This window comes from Stegodyphus dumicola, chromosome 7 (assembly GCF_044657685.1).
Source record: "Stegodyphus dumicola isolate Sdum_Otavi_A_Nest chromosome 7, ASM4465768v1".
In the NCBI taxonomy this organism is placed as follows: Eukaryota; Metazoa; Arthropoda; class Arachnida; order Araneae; family Eresidae; genus Stegodyphus; species Stegodyphus dumicola.
The window spans coordinates 143,790,009-143,811,554 of record NC_140774.1 but is presented as its reverse complement, the minus strand read 5'-3'; the positions used below and the strand labels follow the sequence as shown (position 1 = coordinate 143,811,554).

General features: G+C 38.0%; 1 protein-coding gene across 3 annotated transcripts in view; it reads right to left on the bottom strand.

Moving 5' to 3' along the window:
• The window catches only part of LOC118179478 (proclotting enzyme-like), an 84,794-nt gene that overhangs the window by 4,517 nt on the left and 58,731 nt on the right, over positions 1-21,546 (bottom strand). For all 3 annotated transcript variants that reach the window (XM_035348653.2, XM_035348664.2, XM_035348661.2), the window contains exons 6-7: positions 11,244-11,518; positions 6,379-6,524 (exon numbers count right to left, since the gene is read on the bottom strand). In XM_035348653.2, coding sequence (XP_035204544.1) covers positions 6,379-6,524; positions 11,244-11,518 — 421 coding nt within the window. The remainder of the gene's footprint in view (positions 1-6,378; positions 6,525-11,243; positions 11,519-21,546) is intronic.

Sequence of the window (21,546 nt, the reverse complement as noted above, 5' to 3'; positions counted from 1 at the left end):
CTTGCTGGTAGTTTAAATTCAGGCCGCAGAATTCAGAGCCAACTTCACTACTCGGTAAGCCTTTGGCTATCAGATATTTAAATTTAGCTTTACATTTGTATTTATACATTGAATTGTTGCCATAAATGCTGGCGGATTTAGAAGCACTAGTTTATTTTCGTTTAAAATAAAAGGGTCTTCATGTACTCAAATTTATCTACTTACTTTTAGACTTAGCGATACGTCGCTTTACGTCTATCAGGTTTGGTCACAGTTTACAGAAGTGAAAGCCTTTATATTGGTGCCGGAACATATAGCAAACCATGTCGCAAGGAAGTTAAATTTTTAATCTGCCCTTCCCCAAGGTTGCAAGGCCAACCAGCATCGGTTAGTCCCATGAAGGGATTTGGCTTTACTGAGAACACTATGCGGACATCAATGAAACCTGCAGTAACTTTTGAAAAAAAAAAAGTTCGGTAAATATTTTTCTTGAGCATTTAAATTCGTATTTTCTACTTTATCCGGTACCATAAGTTCAAAGAGTTACGATAGCATTTACCGTATTAAGAAGACAGGCTTTGAATTGGTGCAAATGCATCTGGAAATTGCTGTTTAATGAGCCAAAAAGTCACACCTACAGCTTCGACAGATCCAAAAACGCCCTAGCAAAAGCATTCTCCGTAGTAATAGATAGGGCCAAGTAAGAAGCCTAAGTTTTCAGTAAATACCAGTTGAAAGTCGAAGAATTGACCGAGTTCATACTAAAGAAAATTTAACACGTTTCCTGCCGCGTGGGGCGTATGCGCCCCACGCTAAACTTTCCGTTCAAGCCATTTGGTAGTATCATTGTAAAAATGTAGAATTTTTTAAAAATTCATTATGCAGTTAATTATGGGTATCTTAATACTACTGCTGATGCCCTCATTTAATCGTGGGGCGTGTACGCCCCACGCGGCATGATGGGTAATTTTTTTTCTCCGTAACTTGTTTCAACTGTTCCTCGTATTTCGATCAGTCATTTATTCGCGTGTCGTTGATACACTACTTACTGCTTCACTGAAGCTGGGATTGATTTATAGTTCAGTGTGTTTCTTCAGTGTGTTAGACGAAGGAAATACGGTACGTACATATTATTTAAGTGTTATAATTTAAAAATTTTAATTGCATTTAAAAATGGTTGCAATTTTTCCCGCCTTTTCTTCTTCAGACCTTTTCCAAATTTTACAATAATTACTCCTTATAAGCAGATATGGCATCACACAGCAACAGTTTTTCTAGTGATGATTCTGACGACGAGAAAGGACACTTTAATTCGATAAGAAGGCGCTGTAAAATTTGTTACGAAAGAAATGTTAAAAATTTGGGTTCCCAATCGGCAGGAAACTGTACTGTAAAAGTTGCGACATTCTGCGATAGTTGTGTGGATAAACCACACTTATGGTTGCCATGTTTTAATAAAGTTAATCGTAACATCCCTTTGTAATTGCATACAAACTTGAATTTAACTAAAATGTTATATTTAAAACTGATATACGTACGATAAAAAAAAATTATATGTGAGGATGCAACTTGCTTGGCATAGTAATGTTCAGCCAGGTATTTGTTAAACTAATTCCTAGAAAAATTTATTGGTTTGTTGTGTTATGCATGTTAAACTATACAACCTTTCCTTGATAATTATGATTTTTGCGCTATTTTAATTATTGTAAGACATACGCCAGAAACAAAATAATACAAATGTAAAGCATGGGGCGCATACGCCCCACGCGGCCTGAACGGGAAATCTTCAAAAAAAAAAACGATCTGGCAGGGAACGTGTTAATAATCTATTTAGTTTGTTATATGGGAAAGGAAAAGCCCGGTACACAGGTAATTTAAGTTATTTTCCTTAGGTTGCTACAGCAAGAAATGAGAGCATGCTCGAGAGTTTGTTTGGGCTCACGGTAAAGTTCGAAAGCAGGAGGGTTGCTGAAGGTACGCGTACAACAGGATATAGCCAGATGTCGAATGGAAAATTTTATAGACCTAACCCACAAGGTTGGCCACAGTTTGATGGAAATAAACATTTTTAAAACAGACAAAATTTTTCAACCGCGAGTGGATATCACCAAGAGAAAGGGCAAAAGAGGAAATGGGGAAGGAGCAAACTAATCAGGGGTACCGAAAATAACACGGTGTAGTTACTCGGAGGCAGGAAAATCCTTTTAGGATTCAGCTAAATGCAGGTAATAAAAAATTTGGCTCTGCCTGCAATACAAATATTGTTAAATAAAGTTCCAGTAGATACACTATTAGACAGTGAGGCTCAATGCAGTTTCCTAGCAGAAAAATGTTTTTTAAATACTTCAGAAAATATCGAATGTTTGGGTTGCGGGAACAAAAATTACTTTCGCCCAAGGCAAGCAATGTATATGAGTAAGTCATGTTACACGGGTACATAAAGAACAGGCAGCAAAAAGTAGTGTTTTTCGTTGTAAAAAATCTCTAAGCACGAGTAGCTCTAAGGATGGATCTTTAGAGAATTAATTAAATAATAAATTTTTAGGGGGCTACTCTGCAGCTGGAGATCAAGGATGTGGAAGAAGAAGAAGCACATCTCCCAAAAATTGAGCTAAAGTACCTACCAGCTGAAGACAAAAGTAAATTGTAACAGTTGGTAAGTAATATTTTAAATTATTTGATGAGATGCATGCCACACTCAAATTGTAAGCCACAACATCGACACCGGAAATGCTGTCTCTGTAAGAGCAAAGCATTATTATCATGAAAAAATAATTAAAGAACAAATTATCAAACAACACATACAAGACATGATAAAGAATAAAATAACAATTCCCATAGACTAAGCTAGCCTAGTAGTACTATGCCGAGAGAAGAATAATCTCCCACCTATGGATCATAAAGCGTGGCGATTCGCAGTTGATTATAGGAAACTAAATAATATTACTAAATATCCTCTCAAACCAATGCCTATAATAGAAGAAATTATTAGGAATATCAAATCTATGTTAAATCTTACTTCAGGATATTTTCAAATCTGGGTAAAGCCAGAAGATATCTGAAAACTGCATTTATCATAAAGTTAGGCCTTTATGCCTGGGTAAGCCAGAAGCTGGGTAAAGCCAGAAGATATCTGAAAACTGCATTTATCATAAAGTTAGGCCTTTATGCCTGGGTAAGCCAGAAGCTGGGTAAAGCCAGAAGATATCTGAAAACTGCATTTATCATAAAGTTAGGCCTTTATGCCTTTTTAAGAATGTCATTTGGCTTACGCAGAGCTTCCGCTACGTTTCAGACGGCCATGGACTTGATATTACGATCTGTCCTCGGTAAAAGTACTTTTATTCATCTAGATGCTATAATCATAATTAGTGAGACTATAGATGGATATATTAAGGATTTGCTCGAAAGTGTTTAACCTTCTAGATGAGGATTATAAATAAATGCTTCGAAATGTAAGTTCGTTGCCAAGGAAATTCGTTAAATGGGTTATAAGATTTCGCAAAAGTTAAAACAGAAGATTAAAAAATAATTGCAATAAAAAATTACCGTCTACCAAAATACACCGAAAACATTGCCCTCATTTTTAGGCATGTGCCCTTATTATCGGACTTTCATTTTTAAGAAACATTTTGCGAAGATAACTGAGTCACTGTTCAAATTAAAAAGAAAGAAAGCCAGACTTACTTGGACGGCAGAAGCAAATACAGCGTTCGAACAACTTAAACAAGCGTTAATTCAAGCGTCAGTATTGAAATTCTCTGAAGGCGATGAGAATTTACAGATCGCAGCGGATGCCTCAGATTACGCGTTTGGCGTCATGCTGACTCAAAATGGACAGTCGGTTGCTTATTTCACTAAAACCTATAATCCTACACAGAGGAATTATACGGCTACAGAAAGGTAAACCCCAGCAGTTGTGTTAGCGGTTCAAACGTTTCGAGCGTATTTTGGGAAAACACCGGTTACCTTTTATTCAGATCCGCGTCTCTTTGTATTCAGAAAAAAAGGAAAAGTAATTCAACGCCAAGACTTATTAGATGGGCTCTTATATTACAAGAGTTTAACCTACTCATAAAACACGCCACAGAAGTGGCTGACGCTTTATCAAGATTAAAATTAGATGAGGAGAGGAACAAACTCAAATGTGCTATGCTAATATCTAAAATTTTTGATTTTCGTGAAACTATCGTTTCTGAATTACAAAGGGACTTCAAATTTAGAAACATTAATGCTTATCAACAAGATGCTGATCATTTCGAAAATCAGGAAATAACGATTATCAGGAACAGAACCGCGAACTATGAAATCATTGACAATCTCTTATTTCATGCAAAAGCAACTAACGACGACAATGAATTAGACCGGTTATCTCAGCTAGTTTAATGTTGAACATTTTGCAGGAATTTCCTAATTCGCCAATTTCAGGCCACCCTGGCATAAGAAATCCATGCAGCGAGTTTGGGAAGCTGTTTATTTTAAACAGCCCCGAACCCCAGTTAGTTAACATTGCTAATCAAAGCCCGGCCAGATTTCTAAATAGCATAAGTCACTTTCCCTAATGAATTAACGTGAATTGACTTTTTAGGTCCATACCCACGTAGTGAAGTCTATAAAAATAGATATTTACTCGTTATTGTAGATCGTTTTTCAAAGTAGGTAGAAACAGTTCCTTTCGGAAGAATCTCCTCTAACATAGTTTCAGATTCTTTTCTAAATAAATACATTTTAAAATATGGAGCTCTAATAAAAGTAATTTCAGACAACGGAAAATAGTTTGTTAGTTAAATATTAGAGGGACCATGCTCGGGGTTTGTCATACGGCATTTAAAAATGGTATCTTGCGTCAATGAATTCGCATTTGCTTTAAGGACTGCTAAACATGATACCACTGGGAAAACACCAACAGATTTTTTTTGGACGAAAATTGATTATCCCTCTGGATAAAATATTTTTTGTTCAAAAGAGTGCTCCGGAATTTAAAATGGCGGACATTGCTATCCGCAATTTGGATGCTGCAAGAAAAAATATAAAACTATGACAAAAAACGAAGGGAGGTAAATTTTAAAGTGGAAGATAAAGTTCTAAAAGTCAAGCATTCTTTATCATGTGCGACTAAAGATTATGTCGGAAAATTTTGCACAAAATGTGAAGGCCTGTATGCATTTGAACGAACCAGGGATGCTGTTATCTATTTAATGAAAGGAAATGGGGGAAGAGCTGGTTGCAAATACTCACCATTAAAAAAATGCTATGTAGGATCTGACGTACCTCTTTTAAAATATATTTTGCAGGAATCCCAGCCTGGCAGAAATGCAGTACCAGTAAGGAAAATTACAGAAGTTCCATCTATGTCGAAAGCTCCAATTGCCAACTGAGAGATTAACGGAAAATGTTTCAAGTTCCAAGATCAAATGTCAACGACGGTTTTTTTTTTTTTTTTTTTTTTTTTTTTTTTTTTTTTTTTTTTTTTTTTACAGGAGTCAGGCTACTGCTGCAGCTAACCAACAGACTAGGAAGTGGGCCACGGAAGCAGAGTTCCTCCAGCGACAGAATAAGTACAAGAGGTACCAGGCTTAATACATGCCAGCAATTTGCAGAGGAAAAAAAAAAGCGAATTTATAGGGAAAAAACGTAGATTTATTTCAATTAGTCAAAGTTTGCATTCTTTAATCACTATAGTGCATTCATTCGTCCTGCTACATATTTCAACTAGCTGCTTCATGCGTACTGAAATATGTAATATCCATACTTCAGTACGCATGATGAAGGCATGCATTTGAAACATTGAAGACTGCAAACTCTATGCAATAAAATTAAATCGACTTTCGTTTCATTACAAATACATGCGACAACTCCAAAAAATTTGTCACAGTAATCTGGTTTAAAATTAAATAACTATTCGCAGCGATGACATAAAATGTTTTCATGAGTACTTTTCGTAGGGAAAAAAAGGTCTACTTTTTTTTTCGCTTTATATAAATTTTAAAATCTAAGTAATGATTTCAGAAAAGAATTATGATTATAAACTTTTAAAATTTTGAGCAATAATTATTACTCTGTATTTCATTTATCAGTTTTTTCTTATTTTCCTTCCATTCTTATTAATAAGAAAAATTCATCCTGGATAGTAATTTAATTAGCGGATGTAATTCGAAACCAAGTTGTGACTTCAAGATCCGCGTAAAGCTTGGCTATACGTTTGTGTCCTTACCCGTTTCTCGCAGGTGCAGTAGCGGTCTAACCTTTGTGATAAAACCTGGGCAGTATTCACGGTGATGATACAGCTTAATAACCGATAGATAGGATCATTTCCGACGAATGCCTTCGAGCCATTAGAGACCAGACATTAGAGGGGTTACTTTCCAAGATTGGTTTAGAATACTAAATATGACTCACCTGACAAGAATCTTTAGATCCATCAAGTGTTCCAGCACAAAGGTAAACTTTGGTAATATTCAGTTCTCTTTCATAAGCTTGTCTACAGTACTCTTGATCTTGTATGTCAAAACTAGCTTCCATCAGTACGTTACTTGCAGGACCATCTACAAAAACAGAAACGTATTTTTTTTTTTTTTTTTTTTTTTTTGAAAAACATTTCAAAGCTTACAAATTTTAAAAGCGAAGTAAAATACAGATAAAAGTAGAATACAAAAGTAAAACTACAGTAAAAGTAGAATACAAAAGTTTACAGTAAAAGTAGAGTACAAAAATATAAGATTTCTAGCTTTTTATATTTTTGTACTCTAGAAATCTTTGATTAAATCAACTAGAAATCTTTGATTTTGGTTACCCTGATACTTGGAAGAAAATTTCAAAGTAGAAGATATAAGATATAAAAAATATTTTGTCTATCATAGTATGATTATTAGTTTTGTTCTCAAAACATTTCTACTGTTAACAACCTTATTTTAAACATTTCTTAGTTAACATACTGCTGTAAGGCATTATTGCACTCTCCTGAGCGTGCTTTCGAGTTTAAGTGATTAATACATTCACTTGTCAAGTGAAGATCCATGGATCGAATCTCATCCACGATATATTTGATTTTTCACGTTTTTTCTCCGAAAAATCTATCTACAGTAGCCTCCACACTAAAATGTGGGGAACGATAATTCATCTTCGTCACTACTTGAAGAATCTGCTTGAAGAACTCCCGTGCTTCTTTCCATTCTCCTTTAAGGTGCAGAGAATGTAAGGAGTTACCGCATTCTTCCGTGTGTGATCTCGTGGTGTAAGTGGTTAACACGAATTCCAAGCAGATGCACTGCGACTTTCTGTTTTCTTGTGGTTCGAATTCCGGCGACAGAACATAATTTATTACGTTCCCTGGTTTTGAAAAGGACTATACTGTTAAGCCGATGTCATATCTACAAGGACCGTCAGGCGTCGAAAGAAACATTTCCCACAATTGTTGTTTTCCAGGCTGACTTGTGTGAAAACCAGTTCTTTGGCGAAATCGTACGAGGTACAAAGTTTCAAGCAAAACGTCTTCAGTTCAATTTAAAGCAACCCCTCGTAGCTAGTCGGGACACAGGTTCCAACACATGTTTCGGCTAAGATTTCTTCAATGGTAAAAGACAGACAAGCTTGTTTCTCGGAAAAGATTTTTTTGGCCTCACGTAACGTCAGATGGATAAACCCATTAGACTGCTAAAAGAAGTGTTATAGCAAAACCACTCCTCAGAGAATAAGATCGTTCTTGAAAATATACACTCTTTTTCTAAAAAAAATCGAAGCCACCAAGAAGGACTTTTGCGATCGTGACGAAATTTGGTATGCAAAAACAATTTGATCGAACAATGCAAAGGATCAAAGTTTCAAGGCAAATGAACAGGAATTGCGATCTTAGTGCGCATTTCTGGTGCGCGATTCGCAAAATATAAAACCAGTAACAGAGGCGGAAAATTTATCTTTTTTTTATTGTTGTTTCCATTGTAATTCCGTAAAGAAGCAACTAAAGATGCCATTACGACGATATCGAAGTCCTTACAGACAGCTAAATGACTTCGAATGTGGTCGAATGTGTAGGGTTACGTGAAGCTGACTGGTCATACTGAGCAATAGGCCGCCACCTGCAGTGTACAGACACTGCTGAGCAAAGATGTTGGCAGCAATGGTTGCTACAAGGAAATTGCCGACGAAATAAAGGCTCTGGAAGGCCAAGGAGCACAAATGCGAGGCAAGATAGGATGATTGTTCACCAGATCCCCAACAGCCCCAACGGTATCATTGTTGATTATTAAACGCACTACAACCACGTCTATACCTCCCCTAATATCGTCCACCATCTCACGCCGCTTTTCTGAGGCGGGGTTACGCTCATAGAGGCCTTTAAGACGTTTGCCTTTGACTCCACAACATCGGCGGAGTCGTCTGGAGTGGTGTCGAAGCCGATCATCATGGCTGCCATCAGACTGGCATCGTATAGTGCTCAGCGATGAATCCCGCTTCACTCTTGAAGCAGATGACCATCGTGTTCGTGCCTGGAGAGGATAGGACCAGAAGTCCCAATCAGCCTTTGTTTTACAAAGGTATACAGTCATAAACCCTGGTGTGATGGTGTGAGGCGCTATTTCTTATGACGGCAGGTCATCTTTAGTCATCCTCCGTACATCTTTAACAGCTTAACGATATGTTGATATCATCCTGCGGCCGGTTACACTATCCGTCATTGGACGTCATCCTGAGGCCATTTTCCAACAAGATAATGCCAGGCCACATACCCCTCGCATATCTCTGGACTGTCTCCGTGCGGTTGATACTCTTCCTTGGCTAGCAAGGTCAACAGACGTTTCACCAATCGAGAATGTCTGGGACATGGTAGGCCGCCAGATTCGGGAACCACAAAATATCGCAGAACTATAGAGACAACTGATGAATGCCTGGCAGAATGTGTCTCAGGATGACATTAGGAACCTATACCACTCCTTGCCTAGACGAATTCAAGCATGCACTGCTGCCAGGAACAGTTCTACCAACTACTAATTTGAACATTGAAAGGGTGATTGTGAGCCGTGAACAGGTACTATGATTTTTTTTTTATTATCTGTGTATGAGCTATAAACATATTCAATTTCATGAAAAACAACCACTTCCTTCATGATGCTTCGATTTTTTTGCAAGAGAGTGTATTATAAGAAACATAACCATGCTTCATACTTTATAAACAATATTATTTGCGAAATAATGATAAAAATTAATTTTAATTTTCAATATAGCAATCTGTTAATTGCAGAAGTGTCATTTATGCTTTCCTCTCAGTTATTTCTTAGCTTTCATGTGCGGCTAAATACTGTAATCTGGTTCCCGTTTATATCATTCGGCTTGAAAAGTAAATCTCAATAAAGCATCACGAAAACTTGCACATTTTCGACATTTCTTTCTATCAGATTAGGGCTTCCTAGAAAAATCAGTATTGATATTTGTTTTTTTATATTCCCTCACCTTACGCCTTTACCCTCTTTGATAGCAGCGGATTATCACTTGAACCCTTACGAACCTGTCAGCTTGAAAAACAAGCTATGAAGCCCTTAGAAATGCACAACACCTCAGATTTATGATAAGAGAGATTCTAAATTCCGCCTTTTCTCTTAGATATGGTTAATTAAAATCTGAGTCCCTTTTTTATACGGGGAGATTCCAAATTCAGGTTACAAACTTGGAGATGAGGTACAGAACAAAGATACGAATAATATTAAAATAAGAAACTCAGGCTATAATCTATTTCTTTAGTCATAAATACAACTTAAATGCATTTACAATAGGAAAACAGAGCAGTAGGTGTATGACGTCATTTGCGATTTTGCTGTCGTCAGTGATGGAAGACATTCCGTATGCTGAAAAAGCAGACACGCATTACATGTACGGTCGTGCAAGAGGCAACGCTAGAGCTGTGCTACGAATGTATCATGCGCAGTTCCCGGATATGCTGGTTCACAGAATATTTCAGCAGTTACATGGTCAACTTTGTGAAACAGGTTCTTTCCACAATACCAGACAGGATGCTGGTCGACAACGAACTATACGCAATCCAAGATCTGAAAAGAGCATCTTGGACATTGTGGCTGATAGGCTCGAGCCAAGTTACAACAGCTGTTGCACAAAACATAGGTGTGAGTTAACTTTAAGACCATATGGAGAACGTTAAACGAAACTCGGTTACATCACTTCAATTTTCAGAGCGTACAAGCTTTGAATCTGCAAGACTCTGCGCCTGAACTTTTGCTACTGGCTTTCATCAGACGGACTTCACAGTTCATGTGCTACTTACTGATGAAGCGACGTTAGCCTGGAAGGGTGTATTTAATGCGTACAATTCTCCTGTGTGGGCAACTGAGAATCCAAACGCAACGCGACCACTTGCGTCTCAGCAACGAATCAGTGTGAATGTGTGGCGGGTATTGTCCACGACCTTTTAATTAACCCATAACTACTGCCGCAGCAACTCAATGGCCAACATTATCTTATTTTACGGGAATAGATATTACCAGAAAAGTTGCAAAATGTTCCGATCTCTGCTCGTAACCGAATGTTGTTCCAGCATGATAGGGCGCCAGCCCCCTTCAGCACTGATGCTAGCAATCACGTGAATGCCACTTTTGGGACGCGACGGATTGATCGTGTTGGACAAGTCCCTTGGCCACTCCAATCTCCCGATTTTTAGAGCCCCGATTACTTTTTCTAGGGACATCTGGAGAGTCTTGTTTATGCAATTCCAGTTGACTCAGCTGAGGATCTCGTTGCTCGAATATCAGTAGCTGCTGCATGTGTGCGTGAAATACCTGGCATCTTTCCCAGTGTACGCCATTTGCTCTACCAACGCTGTCAAGCGTGTTTCGCTGTTGGTGGACGGAATTTCGAACTGTTTTTCTAAACTTGTTGTTTAAGTGATGTATTAATGACTAAATAAACTGGATGGCGACCTGGTTTTTCCTATGCGAATATTATTCGTATCTTTGTTCCGTACTTTCCCTCCAAGTTTGTACCATTAATTTGGAACCCCCCTGTATATGATTCACCCCTATATGCTCTTTTAAAACTACCATCAAAGGATGGCTATCTCTTTTTTATCAGTGCCTTCTTTTTAGAATAGGCAAAAGAAGTTAAAGATAACTAATCAAGATCGATCTTAACTTTCCCCATACGCATTTCCCCTTAACTTTTCATTGCCGTCAGTATAACCTCTTAATAATTTCAGTTCCAAAAAAAGGTAAACGAAAGAAGTTATCGTTTATATTCTATATACATTTAAATACACTTACTAAAAGAAGTCGTTCCAAAGCCGATGACAAAAGCAGTCTTTAAAGTGAGATTTTGACCTCTTAAGCTATCATATGGCAAACAAACGGGAGCAATGGTCTCCGTGAAAGGAACGCTGCGAGTCAACTTTAGAACAGCAATGTCGTTACGGTAAGTGCGAGGATCGAACTGCTCGTGTCGTCGCACGGATTCTACGTTGACGTCCACAGCACCAGGCTCACGCTCTTTTCTCAGATCATGAGCGCCTAATCTCACGCTCAATAACCGAGGTTCCATCCTAAGAGAGAGCGGAAAAAACAAGAATTTAGAACAAATGCAAGAAATCTTATACTGACAATATGAAAAAAGAAAAAACGGAAAAAAACATTTAATCTTGGTCGAAAATTGATGACATGCATGCAAGCTGGAAATGAAACCTTTTCCAGGCACCCGCTTTTTCATTTCCACCGAATATAAGCAGTAATATTAAACCCCATTTATATTTGAACTCCTATCAAGCTTTGGTGCGATACGGGAATTTGTTGTGGGTCTATTAAAATTTAAATAAAAGAAATACGAATTTTTTTGTCAGTTCAAACAATGCCTAGGTATTGAAATGCATGCAACAGCATAAGTAAGCAGTTTCTATTATATTCGACTGGCTCAAAGCTTGCTTTCATACACCATTTACTTATGCTCCTATTGCATGTATCTATGATTAGCCTTCCTGAACGAATGCAAAGCTTTTTTCTTTCGAAACATTTCAAGTCGATAGCTTTTCAGAGTTAATAGTGAAGTACATTTGGTAAAAGTAATACATTATTGCTAAAAGTTAAATGCTCAGTTTAAATTAATCATGTTCCCCGTGGGCAGTAGTGTGCTGTGGTTTCACCGAAAGCGACTAGGTATTGAAAAAAAAAAGATTATTATTTCCCATAGTTCCAGGAGATTTTGGTTCTCAGTGGAGCCTAGCCAACTGGGAACTTCACTCGACGACGCTTAGAACATGGTACACAATAGCTGCTGCTCTAAAATGAAAAATCTGCTGCTCTGAGCACAAAGAAAACGTCTTCTGAGATACCAAATATCTCCCGCTAGTATATTAATTGCACTTAAAGGGAATATGTGGAGTTCTCCTATGTCTAGAAGCTTATCTCAATAAGCTCCAGATCCTACTAGAGTGAAAAGCGAGTTATCGTTTAGGACTGGAGCAAATGACCAAGTCCTAAGAAGGTTAAAATAACCTTTTTATTCAAATCCTTCATTTACCGGAAGAGTTACTAGTTGTGTTACAGATGAATCTCCGCTACTTCAGTGTATGTAAAATGACATAAGATAAATGAAATGAAAGTGTGTTTGATTATGACAAAGCCTCGAGGGCTATCTGCCTAAGGGGAGGAATGCCTTCGTTGAGGACTTTCTGAGGGAAACTGGCTCGTATACACGTTACACATGGGGAAAACTACGAAAACACCCATGCAGCCAGCCCGTTCGCGGGATTCGAACCTCGGACAGCATAAGATAAATGCAAATGTAAGTAATGTAGTCTGAGCCCACACACAAAACAGACAACTTAAGCTGTCTCAAAATAATTACCGGAACGTATTTTAAACGTCTGTTAGCAAGAAGTTAAAGCAGAAATAACTTTGGAAGAGCTGGCGACAGTACGTCACTGCAAAGCGACACTGCCAGAAGCTCTCACTGCAAAACATTCAAACCGTCGATTTAAGTACACAAAAACTAATTTACATGCTTAAATCATAATAACTGTTTAATCAACATAAAATACTACAGATAGCCTTTGCATCTTTAGTTCAACGAGGATGTGCAACCGTTCGTGTGCTCCGAATCAAAGAAACTGTCCGGAAAGCGTGGCACTGCAGAAGATATTGGATACTACATGGAAGTTAGATCATAATTACGTGGCAAAAAAAGCTCAAAGAGAGCAAGTCACTCTTTCAAGCTGAGTTGGTTGCAAATGCACTTGCGTATGCAATGGCCATTGTATATATATCATCAGACATGCAAACTAAACCTCTAGCCTTCAGGTAATCCAAATCACATTCTGCAAAAATCCGTTTGTCAGCGGCATACAAAACTTTTAATTGGCACACTAGACAACCTTATTCTTAAACTCCAGTGGATATATGCCCACTCCGAAATATTAGGTAACGAATCTGCAGTTGTAATATAAAAGAGAGCTGCCACCGTGACAGGGCCGATCCTAGCGAGAGAAAAGATCGTGCACAGCACGTGGGTAGCCAAATTTAAGGGCGGCATAAACTAATCATAGCACACAAACACACACATAAACTAATCAATGCAATAAACGGGGAAAGATGTCCTAATAACCCCGTTTAAACCAATTCATACCTGGACACGGACCTTACCCCACTTATTACTACAAGAGAAGTCAAGTACAGTAAGACCCCGCTTAACGCTGTTTCGTTTAGCGCTGTTTCGGTTTAGCGCTCTTTTATTTCAACCCGGGGATTCTCCGAAATTGTGCGCAGCGCTAGGTTTCCAAATAACATATCCGAAACAGTGTAGTTGTGTTTCTTGCTTGGTGGACGCATTTTTATCATTTGAAACATTTCTTAACATTATTGTAAGTTTAAATTTATATAATACTATAACGATTAATACAGTGACAAATATTATGATCTTTATTTTTTATCATGGGTGATAATAAAAAACAAGAAAAGAAAGCAACCAGAAAAAGCATTTCACTGAAAACTCAAATGCTAGTGGTTAGAAGATTAGATTCTGGTGAACGTCAATCTCAAATTAGTGCTGCATTGAATTTGGCAACTTCAACAATAAGGACAATTTTTAAGAATAAAGAAAAAATACTGTCATTAGCAACTGCAACTACGTCAAGCTCTGCAACTAGAATTACCCGTTCTAGAAATAACATTATAGAGGAAGTGGAAAAACGACTCTCTACACTCGTGTGCAAAAATTAAGGACGAGACGGTTTTTTCAATATAACTTTGTACAAAAGCTTTCCAAATCAACACATTTAATACCGTAAGATCCCCAATACGTAAGGACATGAGTAATGTAAGCAACACTTACTAAAAGAGAAATCAGAGGAATAAAAAGAAGCTTTATTGAAAAAGTAGCATGGAGCGCAATGCGACTGAAGGCCGAAACATCCCTGTGAAGGGTGTCCAGCAAGAAACATCCGGTATTTAATAGATGATATGATCTCCCCTGACTGCTAGGCAGGTTTCACAGCGTCTGACCATGCTGAGAATGAGGATGTCAATGAGTTGTTGAGGCATTGCTGCCCATTCGTCTTGCAGCGCCAATCGAAGCTCCGGAATCGTTACTGGTGGTAAGGTACGAGCTGCCAAACGTCTGCCTAGAAAATCCCATACATGCTCGATGGGATTGAGATCCGGAGATCGTGCCGGCCAATTCATACGTTCAATATCCTCACTCTCTAAGAGCTGTTCGGCAGCTACTGTGCGATGACATGGTGCATTGTCGTCCATGAAAAGGAACTGCGGACCCATAGCGCCTCTAAAAAGACGCACATATGGAAGAAGAATCTCGTTACAATAACGTGTCCCGTTGACTGAACCTACGTCGAAGATGTGAAGGTCTGTACCACTACCAAGCATGATGCCTCCCCAAACGAGAACACCGTTACCTCCATACCTGTCCCTTTCAATGATGTTCGAGGGATGATTGCGGCTTCCCCGCTCTCTCCAGATGAGTATGCGATGAGAATCGCTACTCAGACTGAATCTGCTCTCATCTGTAAAGAGTACTCGTCCCCATTCATTGTCTCTCCAATTCCGGTGTTCCCGGCACCACAGAGAACGCCTTCTCCGATTGGCAGGCGTTAGAGGTACACACCGTACAGGGCGTCGTGCAAACAGACCACCACCGTGCAGTCTTCTGGCCACGGTAAAACGCGATATCGGTCGTCCAGTCGCCTGTGTCGTTTGTCTAGCGATTTCTCCCGCTGTCTGCCGCCTGTTTTTTCTGGCCTGTAAGGCAATATACCGGTCATCTGCGGGTGTCGTTCCTCGTGGACGACCACTACTAAACCCCCGGATAGCTGTTCCTGTAGTTTGAAATTGTCTCCAAAGTCGTGAAACGATGCTGTGAGCAATTCCGAACTCTGCAGCCACACTTGTCACACTTCGGCCTTCCTCCAACTTCCCAATTATTTGACCTCGGGTAAAAGCATCCAGATGTCGTCTAACAGATTGATTATTCGCCATTTCTCGCTAAGGCAGCAACTCGGTGTAATTTTAACTGCTATACGGCGTGCAATCTCTTTGCCAGAAATACTGATCTTACACCGACAACATGCTTTATACTACTCAGACACTCCTCCATTACGTCTACCTGCATATCTGCGCATGTGCTACCGTACATCACCTTACTTAATCTCCTGATTGGTCTTTCTGTCCGCTCTGCCTCTTCGTTCAGCTGATATGCTAATTTTTCGACTTCGTCCTTAATTTTTGCACACCAGTGCATATGGATTGAATACGAAATTGAAAGCAATATGCCATTAAGCCAATCTATCATAATGCCTTCTTAACAAAAAGGCAGAAAATTGGAAACCCAGAATAGACTGAATGATCTGACTGAGAATTTTATTTGTTTTTAAAAGTATATTCGTTTATATTTTTTTTATTTTTGTAAGAAATAAATGTTTGATTTTATTTTTATTAAAAAAAATTATTCAATTTAATACCTAACCATTTTTTATCCGTCTTCCCCTAACCCCATTATTTACATGTTAAGATAGCCTCGCTTAGCGCTGTTTCGTATTACGCTCTACTTTGATGAAACGTATCCCCCGCGTTAAGCGGGGTCTTACTGTATCTCTTCTTCAGATAGCTGTGTTTGCGGCGAAAGATCTCAAGAACTCTACCTCTTTTCATGGCCATCAACACAAGCACGTCACAACGTTAGACCAAATACAAATGAACTCGAGTTTCGAAGATATATCATAAATAACAAAATTTCATTAAAACCACCAATGTTCTAAAACATCTTTTGGAAGATGGGCAAGATATTTGTGAGTAATAACTGCAGCGAAAAAGTGCTTATATCAATACACAAATTCTTATACATAATAACTGTATAAAAATGTTTCTGCAAGTTTGCATAGAACTGCTGTAGGACACTTACGATATCAGTAGCATCATGGGATAGTACCTGTATCAACACGCGGTAAGTCCTAGTGTCACGTATGCTTATTTTTGTCCTGTTCAGTCAAAGGCTCTGCTGAAAGGCTAAAACTCTAAAAATCCAACCTAAATATGCTTAACTCATTTTCCTCCTGGTGAAAACTAACGATAGATACCAGATGCTTGAAAGTATTTTGCTGTTGGTTAACTCACCTGGGACTCAATTTTTATTAGAAAGTGTGAATTCAAATATGTTATTTACATGGCCGAAGTAACAGAACAATTTCGCTTCACAAATTGGGAAAAAAGTGTCTAAAATCCAAATAAAGCGCCTATAAAGCGTAAATCAGTGGTCTTCAGACTGTGTTCCGCGGAGCTTGGAGTGAAAATAAAAATTCGAAAGGTAAAAAGGTAAATTATAAAGCACTCACACTAGTTCATTAGTCTTAAACAACTAAAAAAAATATAAACATACATTTAGTTACAGATTAGTTTTAAAACTTAATATGTGGTCATTATATGTCAAAGATAATGAAGTACAATGTTTTGCAAAACTAAACAGTTTTTGAATGTAAAATAATTACATTCAAACGACAGCAGTGTTAAAAATTATATAATGGAGCATCTTTTTCAGTTGAATCTATAAAAAACATTCTGTGGAGAAAAAATTAAGTATGATTGGATAAAAATTCCGTTCGAGCACTACAATAAATCAGAAGGCTTGCTAAGCAATCTTAAAATATTTTAATAAAAAATGCAATATTATTCTTTAATTATTTTTACATAGAGTATCAGGTTCAATGCTCCTTCTAACTTTCTTCGGGAACATACAAGGACCTGACTCGGAACAGAGAGCTTACTAAAGCTATGTTCACTAATTGTGGTAAGTAGACAGGATACAGACGTAGACAGGATACAGACGAAGGTTTATTTTTCTCTATTATATAGAGAAAAATAAAACCCTTTATTTTTCTCTATATACAATAACTTCCGTACTTCGGAATACACTGACCCTCCACTCGGGGTCTAACGTAAAAAAGTATAAAAATAAAACTAAACTCTAATTTAACTTTAGAATAATACACGTGGAAGATTGGCCTTATAATAACAGGAAGCGTATGTAGCACAGAGACTGTGAACACTACAATACGTTTAATTTATCAAGAGGATTAAAACCTCTGGCCTGGAAGGCAAATAGCAACTGCGTAACTTCTAAGGTAAGCGGCCTGCTTCGAACTCACTGCTTCCTCTCTTTCGCTTGGCAAAAAGGCCACACTTAAATACTTGGCGTTCGCCAGACAAACTTTGCATAAAAACCTTCACGCTTATAATTCTGGCCGGAAGTAGAAAATAAGAAGTGATAGTAAAGATTTAAAATAAAATAAACGTTAGTAAAACTTAAGATCCTTACATACTTCCCGCCAGAGTTAATTAGTTTGAAACTGAGGTCTAAAACGACCTTGTTGAAAACTTTTAGCTCTAGAATCTAACGCGAGGCCAACCTTTTACAACCATAACTTCGTTAGAAACTAGAAAATTTAAAAGAAAGAAATTTGTTACAATAGCAGCTCCCAGGATATACAACAATCTTTTTTTCATCTATACTGCATCTAAACAGGAGCTCTTATTCAAATCTGGTTCCTTCCAGAGATCTGGAAGGAAAACTAGTTTAATGAAATGTTACAGAATGACATTGCAAATAACATATAGAATATACTTCTCTTAACATTCTTATTTCATTCATGACTATTTTAATTATCTCTCCCCGTGCTCTCTGACATGTGTTGTAAAAGAACACCAAACACGAATGTGTTTCTGTCTACGTGTGCCACACTTCCTCCTACAATCAAAACACTAACGTGTTAAAATTCAACATAACGAGACCTCTTAACACACCCTAATTTCAACTCTAAACCCTGAGGTACTATTCTAAAAGTGGCTAACTCTAAAGTGTAGCGTCAGAGAGCCTAACTACATCATTCAACCTTTACCACATATTCGCCATGATTTAATCTTTACAGTCACACGAATAACAAATTTTTTACATTACTTTCACTTTTACCATATCACGGTATTTCTTAACATTTAAAATAACAGAACATATCAACATGCCGTTAATTTTACAGATTTGAAAACATACATTAGTAGTACATTGTTAACTTCTATTCTTTTCAAAGCAAGTGCCAATTCTTTCTACATTGAAATAATACATTTCAAAAAGTCTTTCAGACTAAAACTTCTCTCTTGGTACAATGTTTTAAATAAAATTTATACAATAACTTTTTTAGAATATTTAAGTCTTTACACAACGCTATTATACATCAACTTTAGTTTTACGCGCGAGTAATTGAAAAACATAATAAGAAAATCGGTCACAACTCATTTCTCGCCCTTTTGGCGATAAAGGTAGACTTCGCATGAGGTAAAAAACTTCTTGAAATCTGCCACTTGCAGTAAGAATGAAAGATTAACTTAAGTTTGCAAAGTAACATAAAATTATACTTATCTTTGTAATATTCGGACATCCTTTTCTGGGCCCAATCTTTAAAGGTACTGCAAATAGTAGCTTGGTTTATCCTCCTTCTTGTACGGGCTCGCCCTTCAGTGCTTTCCTCTGAAAGCTTCCTTTTTTCACCAGTACGGCCACCCTTTTCTCCTCTGCTTGTGGTCTTTGCCGTTTGATGGCAGCTGGTCTGGGCGGAACCGGGAAACTTCTGTCGTGATCCTGCTTGGACCTCGTTGTTGGCCGTTCAAATTTTTCTTGTACTTTTTCCTCCGCCGCTGATGGCCCTTCCGCAGTTCGGCGAGTTTTGCTGTGGAGAGTTCTGTCGGATGAGTAGATCTTCCGTTTTAAAGTCGGGTTATAGTTGCCGTCCTTTCTCCCGGTCCTTTCCACATACGTCGTCCTTCTCCCTTCTTCATTCTGGGGGTGTTCGTGAACTCTGTTTTCCGGACGGTGGAACGGCTTCTTTTTCTTTTTACCTTCAATTTTTCCGCGGGGCAATTTTCTTTTCACTTGCTTCTGTCTCTCTTTGGCTTGCCCTTGTACTTGTCGTTTTTTCACCTCTGGAACTTGTACCTGCGGTGTCTGCCGTGCCGGATCCTGCAAAAGATCTGAAAAGATTTGCATTTTATTACGATCGAAGTAGGGCTTAATTTGATTAATGTTTGCGGAACAGGTTTCACCATTTCTGGCTTTTAACACTACAACAGCGTGAGTTATTTTTTCTATAACATATGGTACTTCAAATCGTGGAAAAAATTTGGCAGTTTTATCTTCTGGTGCTGAAGAAAGTGAATGCTTAATTTTTAAAACTTCATCCCCTACTTTATAAGTTACTCCCCGTCGTTTCAAATCATAATAATTTCTGTTTTCTTTGTGCTACTTCCGTATTCTTTTTTGCTTCTTTTATTAGTTTTTCTATATCACCCATTTTAAATTCTGGGGCTCTTTGTTGCACATAACATAGTTTATCTAACGGTGTTATAATCTTTCTGCCTAGAAATAACTCAGCAGGAGTTTTGCCCGTTGTATCATGTTTTGCGGTCCTAAGGGCGAAAGCAAATTCATTGACATAGTTATCCCAGCTTTTATGAAAATTTTTAACATAACTACGGATAATTTTCACTATATTTCTGTTGACCCGTTCCGCTATATTTGATTGCGGCCGATACGGGACCATTTTTAAATGACGTATGCCCAGTTTTTGGCACATGTCTTCAAATATAGTACTTACAAATTGAGGACCATTATCCGATATAACTTTTAGGGGCGCTCCGTATTTTAAAATATATTTATTTAAAATAGAATCGGTAACCAATTTCGCGGAGGCTCGTTTTAAGGGAACAATTTCGGTCCATTTACTAAAATGATCAACCATAACAAGGAGATAGCGACTTTTATTTAACTGACTTTTTGGGAAAGGGCCCAATAAATCGATGCCAATTATTTCATTTGGAAATTCGGATTTAATACTATTTAGAAACCCGGCCGGGCGGAAATTAATATAATTAACGGCTTGACATGTTGGGCAGGACTGGACATACGCCCTTGTTAACTTTTGCAGTTCAGGAAAGTAGACTGCCTCGCGTACGCGTTGGATAGTTTTTCGAATACCAGCATGAGAAGCTAAAGGGCTGTCATGGAGCTCATGAAGGATATTTAATCTAAGACTAGCTGGGATAACAGGTCGAAATTCGTTGTTGGAATTCGTAGTTTTTGTATAAAATAATAGACCATCTATTAGTTCGTAATGGGCCGCCCTATTTCTTATCGCCACAATATCTTGGTGGCTAAAATTTTCAGGATCCTTCAAATACTCATAAATACTTCCAAACTCAGGATCCTTACCCAGTTCGGTTATTACAGTTTCTCGGGAATTTATTGTACACGCTGTCAGCATTGCAACTTTTACGGTATTACCCTGTTCGTCTAATTTAATTCGTGACAGGGCATCTGCTACGATATTTTCCTTTCCGGGGGTATGCTTGATTACCAGATTATATTCTTGCAGCTTGAGTGCCCATCTTATTAACCTTGGGGATAAATTTTTCCCTGAGTACAATCTAGTTACCGCCGCATGATCAGAGTATACTGTTATCGGCGCCTTTCCAAAATAGACTCGGAACTTTTGCACTGCTAACAGAACTGCAAGTGCCTCTCTCTCGGTCGCGGAATAGTTTCTTTGTGTTTGATTTAAAGTTCGGCTAAAAAATGCCACGGGCTGCTGATTTTGCGAAAGTACCGCTCCTGCCGCATAATCCGAAGCATCCGCTGAAATTTTTAAATTTTCATCCTTTTCAGGAAATTTTAACACAGAGGCTTGCGTTAATGCTTGTTTTAATTTTTCGAAAGCACTATTGGCTTCGGCCGTCCACGAGAATCTTGCCTTTTTCCTTTTTAATTTTAACAATGGCTCAGCGATAGCCGCAAAATCTTTTATAAAGGACCTATAATATGAACAAAGTCCTAGAAAAGAAGAGAGCTTCTTTGCCGTGTTTGGAGTCGGATACTTTTGTACAGCGATTACTTTTGATTCATCTGTCTCGATCCCTTTTTGCGATATTTTGTAACCTAAATATTTTAATTCAGGGGCTGCAAATTTGCACTTTTCGACATTAACTTTTAGACCGGCCTCATTTAATAAAGAAAACACCTGTCTTAAAT